Source organism: Odontesthes bonariensis, chromosome 5 (genome assembly GCF_027942865.1).
Source record: "Odontesthes bonariensis isolate fOdoBon6 chromosome 5, fOdoBon6.hap1, whole genome shotgun sequence".
NCBI classification, from domain to species: Eukaryota; Metazoa; Chordata; class Actinopteri; order Atheriniformes; family Atherinopsidae; genus Odontesthes; species Odontesthes bonariensis.
The window spans coordinates 23,399,203-23,416,828 of record NC_134510.1 but is presented as its reverse complement, the minus strand read 5'-3'; the positions used below and the strand labels follow the sequence as shown (position 1 = coordinate 23,416,828).

The 17,626-nt window shown below is 42.9% G+C and overlaps 1 protein-coding gene across 2 annotated transcripts in view; it reads right to left on the bottom strand.

Annotated features, from left to right (window-relative positions):
* Positions 1-17,626, bottom strand: part of galnt1 (UDP-N-acetyl-alpha-D-galactosamine:polypeptide N-acetylgalactosaminyltransferase 1) — a 44,506-nt gene that overhangs the window by 12,935 nt on the left and 13,945 nt on the right. The window contains exons 2-5 of one of the 2 annotated variants that reach the window (XM_075465424.1): positions 14,066-14,163; positions 12,992-13,104; positions 4,276-4,415; positions 4,020-4,188 (exon numbers count right to left, since the gene is read on the bottom strand). In XM_075465424.1, coding sequence (XP_075321539.1) covers positions 4,020-4,188; positions 4,276-4,414 — 308 coding nt within the window. In that variant the 5' untranslated portion in view covers position 4,415; positions 12,992-13,104; positions 14,066-14,163. The remainder of the gene's footprint in view (positions 1-4,019; positions 4,189-4,275; positions 4,416-12,991; positions 13,105-14,065; positions 14,164-17,626) is intronic. The other variant, XM_075465423.1, reaches the window with a different exon arrangement.

Below are 17,626 nucleotides of genomic sequence, written 5' to 3'. Positions count from 1 at the left end.
CTGCAGCTGCAGGCTTTGCACTCTATCGCACGGATGAAGCTGGAACGATGACGCATCGGAGCAGTGGTCACCGTAAATCCAGGGGGAGAGTAACACGTTTTCGAGGTTTGACACAACTCATTCCTGTAAGTGCCCTCATCTATGGAAATGTTATCTCACCACCTGTTTAACAAGGCTAAAGAGAAGCAATATTTCCAACTCATCCTATCCACCTGATCCTATGCATCCGTTAGGCCGACGCTGGAACAAGACGTGTGAAATGAAAAATACGGACTCTCTGATGACTTTGGGATTAGACTTGATGTTGCTGTTTGATGTCGTTTGTTTACCGCAGCTCTCAAAAACCAAAAGGAACATGAAAGTAAACCTGACCCGCATCTGAATGCCTTTGCTTAATCTTTTATTGACTCAATTTAAAAAAAAAAATTGGAAAAAAATAAAAATAAAAATCACAGAAATGATAAATTATCTTTTATTAAAAGAAAAAAAAATCTAAAATAATGAAGCAACCATCAAGTTTTAGTAAAACAACAGCAACACACCAAACTGTCTGTCAGTCGGTTTTATCAAACAAGCCTCGGTAAGCAACTCATCTATCATCAGAAGACAGAACCGATACCACCCTGTGACTTCCTTCCTCTGACAAATCCAACTCTACCAACAGCCAAATGGAATATGATCCCCCTTCCTCCATCTTTGCAACTCCCCCTCCTCCCCGTGATCCTCCTGGAGCGCTTCCTCTGCCTCTGCAGCTGATTATGACAGAAGGAATGTAACAGCACAAGAGGAGAGCAGGTCAAGAGTATACTTATTCCGCAGCTGCCTCTAGAGCATGTTAAGTAACACATAAATTCTCAGCTTCTTCTCTGCGTGTCCTCAGAAAGGAGGGAGGCAGATGAATACACGAGATGATTCACTGTAAAAGCAGAGAAAGCCTCAAGAGTCTTTCAGCCTTCATGCAAAGCCGGCCATTACTTTTCATACGTCTGTTGAAAAAAGAACACCGAGTGCAGTTTCAAGACATGGAAATCTGGCTCGTTTCGGATGACAAACACAGGCATACACACGTTTCTGAGTGACATGATGCAGATTTTAAAAATTGAGCACTTGCTGGGAGTCCTGTGCACCCGAACAGGCGGGGCTGCGGAGCCACATTTGGCAGCGGCCAAACGCTGTAATGAGTTACAGTTTTTTTTATTTTTCCCCCAGCTATTGGATTGTGGGAATATTTAAGATGGGTGTGTAAACTGGTTCCAATTAAATGGCCTCGCTTTCGTAACGTCACACACACACACCACAAAAACGCGCTCGCACGGCCGTAAACGTCTTCTAAAAAAAAATAAACTAAAAAAAACACTGCAGTCAGCATCCCAAAAAAAAAAAAAAGAAACAAAAAAAAGGAGATTTATGTCAAGTTTTCTGAAAGGTGCGGTCATGGAAAACATTTTCAAATATTACGTATCCACCCAGTCACACATTCAACCACCACCCCCTCCACACACACACACACAGACACACTTGACTCTCTTTTCCATAATGGTGACTGCACATAGGCGAGTTTCCGGCTCAAAGTTCCTACTAATGGCGGCCCCCGTTCACTGTGATGAATTCATTCACATAGACTCACTAAACTGGGCTGATCAACAAACGTGCGCGCACTAGACACACACACACATACATACAAAAATGAACACAAATGTATGCATCCTTATACACACACACACAGGCACACGTTCCACTGCTCGATATTGACTCCGTCTTATCTGCTAATTGGAAAAGCAGATAGACGGAGGGAAAGGCTGAGTAAAAAAACATACCTGGTAATCAACTCTCGCTCAAAGACTAAAACTCATTTCACGGATCAATGTCCTCCGTCTCTCCAGCCGGTCCTGCGTGCACATGCTCCCGCCTGTCACTCTTGTGTCTCTCAGCGAGTCCCTTTCTCTCCATCTCACTGAGAACCCTCATTACCGGCCCACGTACGATCCTCTCGTGGATCAAAAACAGGGCAAAGGGGAACGAAGAGCCCAGCCGGTTTCCGATTGTCTGAACTAACGGCGACATATCTTTCACGCTGCTGAGCGGACGCACTTCTGACCACCTGACTGCGTCTGTCAGAAGACGGAAACACGTACAGCCACTGGCTCGAACGCACACTTAAACAACATTAAGCTCTTTTAGATCTGTTTGAAATAGACTGAAAATAACCTTGCGTTACTGCATTCATAGCGTTTCGATATCTTCTGATTTAAAGGCCATGATGCCTTTGTTGTGCTGAGGAGGCACGGCTGCACGAAAAGAGATGCTGGACCTTGAAACTTTGTGAAAAACGTGAGAAACGTGTGAGAAACGTGTGAGAAACAGCGAACATGCCCAACCTTTCTTCTCGTGTGGTTCGATTCATTTTTCAACTTCTCACAGTTTCAGTTTCAGTGACTAACGCTCACTCACTCATGTGCAACAAATGAGAGCTGACACGATGGCAATGAAAGTATGAAACTCTGGTCCCGTCAACTTTTATCAACAGGTTGTCCTAAAATAATATTAGAGCCATTAACAAAGACCTCCAAGCGTAAAAGCTATGCAGTCTGATTAACGTCAAACGGTAAAAAACAAGGCTGAGAACTTACACAACAAAGTCATAATGGGATTACTGTCGAGATCATTTTGTCAGGCGTTCCTGAATGGACTTAATGAAGACATGTAAAACACAGCGCAGGGATACTTGCTGTTATGAATTAAAGACGATTGCCTTAACAGTAACAATCATGAGATGGATTTAACAGTGTGCTAAAACCACGTCAGCCCGCAACCCGCAGCAGGGTCCAGTCTCCATGACACCCCGACTCTCAGGTGCCGTCTGACCATTTGCTGAATCTGCAGCGAAGCTCTAAAATGGGCCCAAACAGTCCACTCCAGACTTGGTTTTGAAAAGCGATTTCACTTCAGATATTGCTACTCTAAAGTACATCACTAAGAGGGAGAAGACTGAACGGGTTCTGGATAATAGAGCTTTGGGAACATCCAGAGAGTAAAAACAGATACTAAATCTTTGGAGACGTTCTGATGCCTCGTCTGAAGTTTTATTTGCAGTGGTATTTCAAAACTGCAGCTCGACCATCATGCATCAGTGTATGATTTCTTGTTAGTAACACAGAGATCAGTGTTTCCCGCAGGAAATTGCTTAGTCATGGTGGTGAGTCGTTGGCTGTGGGGGGGGGGGGGGGTACTTGGAACGGGGGGGGGCTGTTAGAGCAATAACGAAGCTGTTTAAGAGCTGTAACACTTTTTTATTTACATTATTAACTATTTACATTAACAACCAGTAGGTGTCGCAATTCAATGTTATCAATGCTGTCTTTTAATGTCTGAGCCTGGCAAAGCATTATTACTTCGGTTAAAAAAAAAAAAAAAAAAACACTGCAGAGATTAATAGATCGGTTTTCACTCTAATTACAGAACAATAAACAAAGATGGCATTTGGGTGCATACTGGGTGCAGTAAGCATATTGAGCCGGGACATCCCGACGCTTTTTCAGGAAGTTTAAACTCTCATGGGACTTTTCAGGCCACCACACCCCGACTATTTCACCGTCTGAGTATCACAGTCTAATAACGTTTCTAGGAATGAGTGGGTGTGCTTTTCTCTTGCATGTTTTCCTTTTTACTTGCATCTAAGTGCTTCCTACTTCTAATGTGTACCGGAGAGCGAATGCATTTTGAATTAAAAGCATTACAAATCAATTCATTTCTAAACTTTAATTAGTATTTTAGCTTGTGAGTTAAACTTCTCTACCCTGGCTTACTGCCACGTATCCACACACCCATCCCCCAATAATGGTTCCAGATGTGATTGACGGTGCAGGTTTTGGACCAGACACCCGGCTTGTGGTTTTTAATAAACCCCCAAGTGGACTGTCCTAAGTATGGATTCGACCTGACATTCATTTCCAGAAGAAAGTAATGAGTTCACTCAGCGAAAGTGACGAGACAAAATATTAATCAGGGAGGCTGCTCACCCTTCCAGACGGACATCGGGCAGCGAGCGATTGAGCGCGATCATCTCAGAGGCCATGAGGTTGAACTGGTTGATCTTAAACATCTCCTTCATCTTCTCCTGGTTCTCTTTAGGGATCACCACCGGCTTCCCACCTTCACCCGGCCCGTCTCTAGGTCTGGACAGGGTGTCTAATATAGACACACACACACACACAGTATTTCAGAAATCCTGTCAGAGAAGAATCAAATGTGAGCATGTTGGAAATAAACACCCACTGTCTCTCCCGGGCAGTCCTCTTTCCTTCTTGTCATCGCACTTGTTGCACTCGCTGAAGTAGAGCAGGATAAACATGTCCAGCATCACCCACACCAGAGAGGTGGCTAAAACCACCTTACAGTAGGCGAACCTTCGCATCCTGAAAACAGAATTAAAGAAAGATGGGAGAAGAGGAAAGAAAAGCTGAGGTATTGTTGAAGTGAGGGGGTGACGGCGAGCCGTTACCAGCACACAATCACAGTGTCTTCGAAAGCAATCACTCTCCAATTCTTCCTGCATCTCCCTCCACACAACATTCATCCTTCCAACAGCACTTCCTATGAGTTTTCTCTCAACAACTCCATCTCTCCATCTATCAGTCTTTAGCCATGGTTCTTATGTCAGTACTTATCAGAGCTTCTCAAAATGATCACCTCCACGCTCAGAGAGCCTTAAAATGTTCACCGTGCGATGTTGGATTTTCATCTAACGTCAGTCGAAAGAAGAAAAGGCAAAACCATGGGGGTACTTACAAGTTTATTACCACTTTAAGCAATAATGTCACGGAGGATGCTTCATGGTATCGAAGACATTGTTTGACTGCGTTCAGAAAGTTACTTAATGGAAATTATTGTACCCCTTTTTGTACATTTAACAAACAGAAATCTCTGTGTGCTCAGTGCAGTCCGACAGACTCGAAGGTAAGCGCGCACACACAGAGCAGAGAGAGGAGCCGTGGTGGTAATTGCTTTTCTTTGGCGGGCAGTGAAAGACAAGACAGCCACATTAAAATTCCACTGCTCCCCTTTCCTTCTCTCCTCCAGCACCAATCGCGCCTCTCTTCGGCCGACTCTCTGCCTCGATGATCCCTCAGGTTGCAGCAGCACAAGCAGAAGAAAGAAAATTAATTTGGCCAGTTACCTCTCCCATGCCTCTGGGAGGGGAAAAAAAAAGAAGAAAAAAAGAAGGGTTTTTTTTTGCAAAACTAGCTTAGCTTAGTTAAGATTTACTCAGGCAGCTTGGGAGGATGAGGAACTGCAGAGCAGCGTTTCTAAAATCCACTTGATGGGATTCTGCTAAACACAAAGTGTCCTGCACAGCAGAAAACTCAAGCGAAGACTCGTCTGCTATGTCCAAGTTTGTCTTTTCTCAGACTTCTGAGCCTGCGAGCTGAATAGCATCAAAGCCCTAACAATATAGTAATTTGACCCTTTTTAGCAAGTTACAGCTCTGTACTTTACTGTATGTGTATATATATAAACATATATATAAATGTTTCAATGTGCACTTTAGCATATATTATATGTATAAAACCATCTTTACTGGTCAAAATGAAACTGATTTCTCAGAGTTAAAGACAAAATTTAAAACGGCATTAGATTAATAAATATGACACATTTCTTTAACATCTTACTGCAGTATATTTTTTATATATATACCAGTATATAGTTTTCATGTTTTACAGTTAAGTAATCTTTGGCAAGTCACATAGCTTGTTCAAGGTTTTTGCAGCAGGAAAGTCATTCAGCTCTTGTTTGGGTGATTTGTTCGCTCATTTTATCAGTAAGAGGCCTCTCACTGCGGAAGCTTCTTGGTCCATGTTTCATTTCCTACTCTATTGGTCGATTGCAAAACCCTCCGCTTGCAAGTCTAAATGTTGTCCTCTGTGGTTATTGAGGTGTGTCGTGTAGCATCATCCCGTTGTAGAAGCCATTAGGTTTTCTTCTTCAGCTTTTTAAACACAGTGTGAGGTTTGCTTTGACCATTTTCTGGTATTTAATTCTCTTCTCTCTTTTTATTTTTTATTTCCTACCAGAGAAACACAATCTCCAAAGCATCATCAGTGCTCTTTCATGCTGAACAGCGGGAGAGTTGTGCTTTTTTTTACGAGATGGTAAACGTACGTTTCCTGCCCAAATGTTTGCTTGTAACTCCAAAAAGTCGACGGTGCTTCTTTCCAAAACTCATCAGGCATGTCTACGTGTTCATCTGTAAACCTAGAACTCTGCTTTTTCCAATGTGAACATCAGCCAGTTGACAGATAAACAATCATTCACAAGCAAATCTTTATTATTCTGTGTAAAAAAAACAAAAACACAGATGCAGAATCTCAAGTTTGTGTGGGAAAAAAATGTCTCTTCTCAGATGAAAAGATGGCCTTGTTTGGTGACTTAATACGAAAAGCTCTTGTCAGCTTGTCAAGTGATTCGGAACAATTTTGCTAGGTCTTAATCGCACAGGTTGAAACAAAATGGAAACTGGTAGAGAGTAATCACTAATAATTATGCAGCACACTTTGATCTCTGGTCCCTCGAGGAAAAAAAAAAAAAAAAAAAATCCAATCAAATCAAATGAATCACCACACCACATGTTTTGGTCAAAGTTAATGAAAGTCAAATATGTTATGTCAGATCGAAAAATCCCCACAACGGCAGTCGGTTTCAGGTTGTGTAAGAATTTTCTAGAAAACCGCCAACCCTCAGTCAACAAGCACATTAGTTCCTTTCTGATCGCTCGACAACGGCTTCCAATTGTATTTGCCTTTTCCTGGGCTCCATCTTAAAAGAACCTCAGACGAGCTGAAATGTGACATTACACGTGCTGAAAAGAGAAAACGGGTCAAGTTCTTCGTGGTTACTAAAATAAACAAAACAGAAAAAGTGTTGTTTTTGGCATGTGGCATCCTGTAAGCATGTGCATGTTTTCATTTCCACTGCAGAGCAGCGCCATGTGTTCACATACATATTCTGTGTCCTTCTGTAAGCTGGAGTGAAGCACCCGGGCTTCCAACCCCATCCCCGACGCACAGAACAGCTGACAGCTTTCATGCTCCTTTACAGACAGCTACGACTGCTGTGAGGACAACAGTAATATTCTGTTAAAGGTAACAGTTTTGAGACATTTCACTGCTCTTCACAGTGAAATGTGAAAATCAGATTGCTTAGCTGTTTTGATCCTATCAAAATACTTGAAATTCCAGGAGCAGTGGGGAACTTGAATTTCAGCCCTCGCTCTCAAATCTCTTTCCTATCCGTTTTTTTTTGACCACTGCTGGATTGTACGAGCCTCACTTGACCTGTTTGCGATAACAACCCCCACCCCCCACCCCCACCCCCACCATGCTGACAGTGCAGCAGAAACTAGGAGATATATATATATATATATATATATATATATATATCTTTTCCGCTTCACAGGCAGAGCTGGGCTCATATGCCGAACACATAACATTGGTCTTAGATGCCAAAATGGAAGCCTTCCATCTCAGAGACGACATATATAAAAATCCTGTCTGACGGATGTCAAGTGGTATCTCTGGATGCTATTTGATTCCAGGGAATGTAAAACTCGTAAACAGCAGCGCTCCAAGAAGCAGCAGAGATAATTTATACGCATATACATAAATATATATACAAAAGAATGCACACATCCCACTGCGGTCTCTGAGCGATGCCTCTCAACTCATTGTGTTTCTAATCGGGCATGGCAGAGGACACCTCCGGTCTCTTCTGTGCTCACGCCAGCCTCAGGCCCTGCATCTGTGTGTGTGTGTGTGTGTGTGTGTGTGTGTGTGTGTGTGTGTGTGTGTGTGTCACTAAAGTTTACATATCTTTGAAGTCTCTTTTTTTAACAGCCTGGCCCTGGTGACATTAAACAGACTCACAGAACCCCTTCTCTCCGTCGCCACACTCTACCGTTTCTATTAAATCTCCATTCTAGGAATCCTGCATGTTCTTTCCCAGCCACCCTGCCCCCACTTAGTAGGGAGAACCGTCTCTCGGTGATGTTGTCTTTCAGGAGTGGTTGCCATCACGACTTCCCTACAAGAACACAATTTCCCTCTTCACATCCTTCTCTGTGTCCTTCATCTTTGCCTCCCTCTCCTCTAAAGGCCTAATCCCCCTTTAGAGATTGCACAACCACCATTTCTCGCAACCGCTTGGAAAAACTCAGCAAGAGGACCCAGAGTTTCCCTTGCTTTACAGTTTACGACTGAGACTGAGCTGGAGAGCCTCTCTTCTGGGGATTATATGTTTATATCCATCAAAGAAAATGAAGAGGAAGGGAGGGAGATAGCATTTGTATGAGTGCACATGAAAGTGGTGGAATTTGTGTTTCAAATTAATTCAATAAAAAGCTGGCAAAGCATTTAAATCAAATTTATTTCGTAGTTACATAATCCACCCTAATGAATTAACGGGATATACACGTTGTTTGAAGCATATTTAACAAACCAAAAAAAAAAAAAAAAAGGAGGGGGTTTCAGAGGTGCTATTAAAATCTATAAGATGTCCTTGGGTCGTATCAACTTGCTAAGCTCAACAGTTTCCAAGACAACACTGATGGGAGCGCTGATTTTCTGAGCAGTCGTAGTGCCTCTGAATTGGAGCAGAACGTGACACGGGCTAATAGAAAGGGAGCGAAACAGAACAAGGTGGCCTGAAGCCCCAGTCTCTGTGACTCTCTCTACGGACTAGCTGAAAAAACACAGCCAATTCTGGCAAAACGGCGGAGGTCGCTTCGCATCAGATCATAACCTTGACTGCAGAACACGGAATCCTTCCATAGAGGAAGTAAAACTAAGCAAAGCCTGTGGCTTGATGAGGGACAGTGAGACACGATCCTCGTGTTCAACTGGTGGGAAAAGGTTGAGTTGATGAGCACAGGACTGACTCTGGAAATAAGTCTAATAGATCTACAGCATGACTAAGTTTCTATCTATATATTTACAGACAATCGCTTGTATGCATTCCACTTTGGAGCTGTGCAACCACCTCTGCTAGCTTATACAAGTTAATTTATTCAAATAAAAAAAACAGAGCTTCTGAAGGAGAGCAGGGGCTGCATTAACGGCAACACCCTAAGAAAGCATTTAATGAATTTGGCAATTTTCCAGCCTGCCATCTATGACGTAACCAAGATGGAGATGGATTTAAATTTGTAGCTCAAAAAAAACAACAACTGGTGACAATTCACATTTTTTTCTTCCCATTTTGCCAAATGAGTGAAGGCTGAATCATGAGCTGCATCACAGGATAACAGCATGGCAGCTTAGAAACATTCCACGTGCCTTCTTGAAATAACTTCACCAGAAAACCAAAGCAGAAAAAGGAATGGAAATAGAAAAAAAGTGACAGGAATAAAAATGTAGAGCAGGCCAAACTCTGATGACTCTAAAATGTGGGAACAACGTAGCAAAGAACCCGTAAAATGCATAAAAATAAAAAAAGAATAGTCTAGATATTCACTACAATAGCTTTTCGAGCCAATTTGGCATTAAAGTCCAAGACGCAGCTCAGCAGTTATGCATCACGGACTGAGAGCAGTCAAGATGGAAAGAGTCTGACAAAAGGAAAAATGGATCACACAGGAGGTTGGACGCTGAGGAGATTGAGTATGTTTAGTTGTGTTGCACAGATTTATTTATGTAAGGGCGCAAAAATGGGGAGTTCAATGCCTTCCCAGTGATGCTTTAACATGTACACTTTGGAAGTTGCAACCCTTTGATTGTAGGTATTTTGAAATCTCATCTAAATGCATGTACACGCATTAAATTCAACCCCATGACACATTAAGAAACCACCAAACCTTTTATTCTGAACCAGGCAGCTGCTCTCAGAAACTTTTAACAAATGAATATTTAAAAAAATCTTCTCCGAGACTTAACAAAAACCGCTAAAAACAAGAAAGTGCAAAGACTGCTGTCAAGGCAAACACTGCTTTAGATTTATTTATATGTATTTTTAAACACCAACAGCCAAAAAACAATCAATGCAGCACTATCCTTTTGCTGCATTGGTCAATACCAGTTTGGAGAGCTTGGTGCAAAAAGGGGTAAAGAGTAAAACAGACAGAACTGCCAACGGCAGCGCAAAAGTCCCAGCTGAAATTGATTATCAATGCAAAACTTGGCTCAGGAGCAAAGTGGAATTACACACTTCAATCTACAATCACTGGGGCATTTTTGGCCAGAATCAATACGCATTACCAACACGGCTGGTGTTACGTTGATGGTCGAAGAGAATGCAGCTGCTGGTCCACACCAGAAAACCAGACATACAGTACATGCATTAAAGTTGATGAATAGCAACAGAAACCAGGCCACATGAACCACGACGTGATAAATCTCATATACTTTCTCCGTTCATTTTTTTAAACTTCCTGCTCTCTGGCAGACTCGCTTCTAGCGTAGAAATGTTGAGGTTCAGTGGAGGCTTTGGTGACACGGCCTGACACGAACGCTATTATTCACCATCACACTCTGTGAGTTGATTAGTCCTGACTAGTCCTGACACATGCTCACAAAAACGTGACGTTTTGACACCAACAATCGCGTATGATTTATAAACTGACCCAATAGTTTCCAGTGACCCAATGCGTACCGGTTAAAGTAGTTAAAGAACCGATTTGCAGGTACAGGCTTACTTAACACGTGAGTTTATCGGGGTGCCACCAACAAAGCTGATTTCTATCAGTATTGAGCCATTTTCTTCTTCGTTTAACGAGACTGAAGTTCATATCGTATCTCACCAGTAGCGCCATACGATTCCTTTACCCATTCTTTTTAAAACACATTCACAAATGGCACAAACGCACAGAATGGTCTGTTACATTAACATAATGCATGTAAATGAGGACATTAGCATAAATATAATACATTATTACTTTGAAATTTGTTCATTGTGAGGCAGGAGGTTCTGAAAGTCATTGGCACCGGAGTTAAGAGGGAGTTAAGTCCCTATATGCATAGAGGTAGTTCAAATATCTAAAATACATGAACAAAATCAGGTGTAAGAAAGCTTCATAAACTACAGAGCAGAGAGTTTCTGAATGCTGACAACAGGAGGATATTGGGACCACAACCATAAGATGGTGTTTAATTATTGCACCTGAGAACTCAGCCCCCAAAATTGCCCAGAGTATTGGGTTTGTTTCATCAGCTGCTCAGTCAAAGCTAAAAAACCTTGGGGTTACCTTCGACCGAAGCATGCGCTTTGAGGAGCACAAAATCATTAGCACGAAATTGTTCCTTCCAGCTCAGAAATATAGCAAAACTCAGGTCCATTGTGTCCCGGCCTGAGCTGGAGATGATTATTCATGCATTTGTGTCTTCCCGGTTAGATTATTGTAATTCACTTTTCACATGTCTCAACATATCATCTCTGAACCGTCTACAAATTATTCAAAACACTGCAGCCAGGTTACTGACTAGATCCAACAGGATCTATAAGGTTCAGCATCCAGTTTAAAATTCTTCTCATCACATACAAAGCCCTTAATCATCAGGCACCCGGTTACATCTGTGACCTGATCCACCCCTATAACACAACCAGGTCTCTTAGGTCCTCAGACCAGAGCTTATTGACTGTCCCCCGCTCTTGTCTAAAGACAAAGGGTGATCGTGCCTTTGAGGTAGTGGCTCCAACTCTTTGGAACTCTCTTCCTCTCTGTCTACGGTCTGCAACTTCTTTAGACATTTTCAAAAAGAATCTGAAAACCCACCTATTTAAAATAGCTTTTATCCATTCTTAAAGTGCCCATCTGCTCTGTAGCCTCGTGCTTTTCTGCAATTACTGTGTTTTCTTATGTGTGCATATGATGTGTATATGAAATGTTGACTTGCATCGTATTGTAAAGCACTTTGTGAATTTTATTTTCTGTGAAAGGTGCTATACAAATAAATGTATTATTATTATTATTCACTGACCTCTTGATAGGACCAACAAACAACAGTACAAACACATCACATGATTCCTTTGAGTTGCCATAAATGTAGTTTTTTCCATAGCAGTATTAAGGTATTATACTGGTACTACCAGTTTATGAAAGTCTGCAACCGTCCATACATGTGTTCAGTCACGCACTTTATTTCAGCCTTTTGTGTAAAGTATACGCTTTGAATTCTGAGCTGTGCGTATCCTTACACAAAACGAGTGGCTCACACATAATCCTTGAGATAAACAGGCTCACAGTGTGTAAAGACACGAAACACACCCAGAGAGCTACAGACAAAAAGCACGAGAGAGGCTGTAGCCAATCAGAAGAGTTCCCAGTTTATATTTAACAGCGGTGCTCATATTGCTTGTTGGTTAATTGACTTTCACCACCAAATAAAACTGCAGAAACTCGGGGATTTGAACACTGCATGCAGTTGAGTGGGGCTAATAAAGGGAACCATTCCACACACCTACAAACAAAAAACGCTCCCTGTTCATCCAGCCGCAACGTTGTCTGCTCTGCTGCCCTGCACCCTTTGCTACGTGTGCTGCTAACAATGCCGAGCGTGCAGTAAACAGTGGAGTTGGAGCCACTCTGTTAAGACTAAACATCTTCACATGAGCTTATTTGAGACTAAAACAATGACACCGATATCTAAAAAGACCAAAACTGGCTGTTCGTGGCTTCTTGAGAAACTTGGCTGTAAACTGGGTACCAGCACTCCTTTTCTTTGTCTGTTAAACACAGCGTGGATCGTTTTCCATACTGGTTTTTAATTACCTTACTTACTGCTACTACTATCTGAGCCTGTACGTTTGCAAAGTCACCAGCTAACAAACACATGATTACTTAAACATTCATAACCCAATGTATAATGCAGGCCATCTTTAGCTATTTTTCTCTTACTGCATGTAAACACAAGTTTGCTGGTGAAAAACATCTCTGAGGAAAGACTGTAATTCAAACATGGCCTCAGTGGTGTGTCTGAACAGGGCCACATAATTGGAAAGCGCGTACCTTTCCAAGTGACTTGATGGGTCTCTGGTCAGATGTGCAGGGTGCTCCACCAGCAGAGGGGGCGGAGCGTCGGGGATCCCACTTCTTCTTTTGCTCGTCACTCAAACATGCTCCTTGAAGAGGCAAGAGAGACAGACGGAGAGTAAACATCTGCTTTGCAAAGGATGTTAAAAAGGAAGGAATTGCAGCTCTTGTGCAATCTTGAAATTGAGAGACAGGAAATACATTTCCTTAAAATATCTTTGCTGGTTATGGTGAAAGTTGGTTTGTTGAGAGGCCAGAAGGGTTCAGATCACAGCTACAGGTTAACAAAAAAGAAAGAAAGAAAAAAAGAAAATCACTGCAAAGCCTCAAACACACTTCCTGGTTGTGCACTCGCAATAACAGCCCGTCGTATCACCCGTCTCAGCGTCATCAAGCGTGTTCTCAGGGGCACTTCTTGCATTATCATGTGGTCAGACACGTCTGAACGATGGACTTTGGAAAGCGATCAGTCATTTCTGAGTTTACAGTGGAGCTCTCCGTCCTTTGTTATTACGCTATAAATCCATCATCCTCACTCTTTTCACACCCATCCAAAGGTCAAACCAGACCAAAGACATTCTGCCAGCTTTGAAGCAGGACAGAAAGAATGCAAAGCAGATGACAGACAGAGGCAGAGGCAGGGGTAAGGCAGAAATGGGGATGGACAACTGACAAATTCCCTCAACTGCTCACTTCACTGGATTAATCTGCTATTTTTAAAAAATCCACAGAGATGAGATGAAAGTGAAAATGACTCAGTGTGGGCTTATGTGTATGTGGGTCCTGCAATCTGGCCCTTGGCCTACTTAAAAGCCAAGTCATCATCCCGGACGACTGGGACTTTATATTGCTGGTCTGCATATAGTATATGAGTATATTAAGTTTGTATTACAAGGGCCACACCATAAATCTTCCTTCCAGCCCACACACTCCTGCATTAGTGACTGTGAGGAGGGTGTACTGCAGTGCAGGTATGCATCAGTTTATGAAGGATCCTGGCCTCCAAAGGTGTCTGTTTCCTCCTGAGTGAGTCATCCTTTTCATCCTTACTTTTCTCCTTGATCCTCTCGGTGTCTTAAACGTGTGTTATTTGCGCCCCTCTTTTCTCAACAGAAACCTTCACAAAGTTTGAGCGGAATGTGATCCATCTGCAAATTGAAAGCAGGACAAGCAAGAGCTTCTATAAATACTCATCAGATTCCTGTGACAGTCACAATATAAGCCTACAGAGCCACACACACACACACACACACACACACACACACAAACACTGCAGTGCAAATAGAAAAATCACATCGAGTCTGTCTGCAGTGCAAACCTCTTCCTCCTTCTACTTTCATCCTACGTTCTGCTGTAGGAGTGCGATGTGTTAACATGACCACAAACTGCACAAGAAGCAGACAAGAGAGAGAGAGACATCGTGGTTTGGAGATTCTGTTCTTAACCATAAAAACATGCACCCAATTTTTCATCTTATATTTTACATTTAAAAGAGACAGGACCTGCCTGTGCTCAGCTAGGCTCCAGTCCAGCAGTGCAGCAAAGTTAGGAGGTCTTCCAACTTGTGCAGCTGCCTCACTTTCAACTCAACCTGTTCTTTCTTTTTTTTTTTTTTTTTTTTTTTTTTTAAATTCTTTTTTTTGGGGGGTATCATGCCTTTAATGGATAGGAAAGTTCAGAGAGACTGGAAGTAGGGGGCAGAGAGAGGGGGAACGACATGCAGCACAGGGCCGTCCGATTCGGGACTCGAACCGGGGCCAGCTGCAGCGAGGACTGTAGCCTCTTGTAAATGGGGCGCCTGTTTAACCCTCTACGCCACAGACCACCCCTCAACCTGTTCCTTCTAAAAAAAAAAGAAAAAAAAGAAAAATACCTTTTAGTACCTTTAAAACCTCAAAAATTTATGTGACAGTTGATGGCGTGAACCAAAAAGGAGAACAGACTTTACGAATGTGACGGCTTTCAGCACATGCCTATAGGATGCTGCAGTGGTTGGGCTTAAAAACTGAATTTTCATCAGACAGACACTGCGCCCTGCAGCGGAGCCATGATAAGTTATCGACACCTGTGCAAACACTTTAGAGCGTATGCTTCTTCAACGTGCGTCTGTGTAGGTGTGCAGAAAGGCCCCCGGTTTGCAGCGGGGGTTTCTGCCTCCGCTTCAAACAATGGCAACTGAAAACAAGGGGGAACGGGTGCAACTCTGCTTCTCTGAGAAACGAGGGTTAAACATCAGTCGGTTTCACTGAAACCTCTGCCACACAAAAAGAGATAAGATGTCGAATGGGACAACACGTGCAAACGTTGACCTGATTCTTTGCTAGGGCAGTCAGAGCTTTTTCGAAATGAATCAAATGGTTGGTTTCTGCATTGGTATTTTGATCAAACCCGATTAAATTACAGCCCGTTACTTCTTGAATTTGGAGTTTTCAAGCAAATCGGGATCTCATGTCAACACATTTCAATCAAAGTGGGAAGGTCTACCAACGTCACATGTAAATTCCTGGGGAGAAACACATCGGGCTACTCTGAAGCTACATCTTATACTACAGCGTCGGGTGCTCGTGTTCGGTCGCAGGCTCTGCACTGATCCGACACTGAAGCCTAAATTCGGTCTCACAGATGAACACCTGGTTGTTTAATGAGCAGTCCAAACAGGAAGATTTGTCAGCAGAACAGGAGATAATGCAGGCAAACTCTCCACTGGCATAACCATCCAAAGAGTCAAATTATGCGAAAACTCACGTTACACATCCAAATGAGGTTCATACTATAGGGGCCAATCAGCATGCAGCTCAAACTGAATAAAAGCACTTAAAAAAGAATTCATGCCAGAGAGCCACTGTCGAATTTTTATAATGTTCACATGAAACAATGAGTATCTCATAGTTCGGTTTCTGCTCAGAGAAAAAACAAAATGGATGACCCCCACTGCCAAAGCAATGAAAAATTAGAGATTTTGTGAAGACTTAGCAGAAAAAAGCAGATCATGGACAGGCCAGATGTGGCTGATCCAGGTTTGTGAGCTTACTGTAATGCTTTAAATCCTCAGATCAGGATATGATAAAAAAAAAAAAAAAAAAAAAAAAAAAAAAGATAAAGAAAAAAAGGTTAAATTTCCGTTAGCCAGTTTGTCGGGGGTGGCGGTGGCACGGTCTTTTGCAATGTACATTTTGCCTATACCTATATTTTCACTTATTAACACCCTTTATGCCCTTTATTAATCCATAAAGTCTAACAGTCTCTTCCCCCGTGCAGGCCTCTTTCCATTCAGCCTGGGTCGACGTAGTTCCTGTCGTAAATCCAAAACCCCAGTGGCTGTGGCAGACTAACAAATGCTGAGAAAGGAGGGGCTTGTTGGCAGGCAAATGAAGAAATCTCTGTTAGCAAGCCCAAGTTATCTTTCTGCGTTAAGAAATCTTGTGGAAAGGCTCACGCATGTCTCAACACATTTTTCACCCTGCACGCGAAAGCAAAAGTACGCAAAAGTGGAGGGGCACTGATTGAGGCCTCAAAGGAGGACTGGAGCAGAAGAAAGCCGAGAGGCTTTGAAATAACCTTTGTTCGGGACAATCTAACAGGTGGTGAGGATAGTGCTGAATCTGACAAACGGTCAAATCAGTGAAGCTCAGTGTGAACACCCAGCCAGCCGTGTCCAAGCACTGAACCCAACCGTCCCGCTCTCTTTTCAGAGACTGGCAGAAAGAGGCACAGGGAAGAGGACAGACACTGCAAGACAGGCAGAAAGGTCTCTTTCCTTTGTGTGACAGCTTTCTATGAGCATGAAGTATTTATGTGTACGTGTGTGTGTGCGTCTGTGTGTGTGTTTGGTTTCCAGCCAGGGTTTCTGTTTGTGTTATGCGACTCCGTTTGTAGCGTATGTTGCAACAGAGGGAGTCCAAAGATGACATCTTTGGTCTTAGCATCAACAAACAGTGTTTTGCCAATCCCGGGCCAACTGCGCAACTGCCCTCCTCCTCCCAGCCATCTCGTCGACCCCCTGCTCTGTCAAACACCTCGTGCGTCCAATGGTGTGGGAAAGGAAGGCCCCCGCGGGGCCCTGTGGCCCTCTTTGCATGCGCAAACACCAAATTCATGCAAAGCAGGGACTAGAGGAAAAGCAACAAAAGATGACAACAACCCTTATCACAGGCAACTGCAGCCACAGCTCAATATTCCTGACAACTTTCCAAGGGAAGCCCAAAGAGGAAAAACAGGAATAACAGGAATAGAGCATGTAGCATGTAGAAAATAGGTATGAAGCAGCTGGTTCCGACTCCCTGGACACTCCACAATGTCACACTTATCTTACGTGAAACAGACAACAGCCTGTTGTGCTTTCCTTAATGACATGTGCTGAGAGCTGGGTGCCTGTCCCCTTCTTGATATCTTGTATGTACAAGCAGAGGTAGAAGAGGAAGAAGAGGAGGAACAAGGGAACAAAGAACAGACAGAAAAGGACAGATAAAAGAAGAGCGTAGCAGACGGTAAGACAGAGATCTGCGTCCTGTTTATAGAGAACACAGGAAACAGCAGCAGGCCACTAGACCACTGCAACCAAGAACACCTATAAAGACACACTCGCTGCCTTCCCTCTTCTGCGTCCTGAGT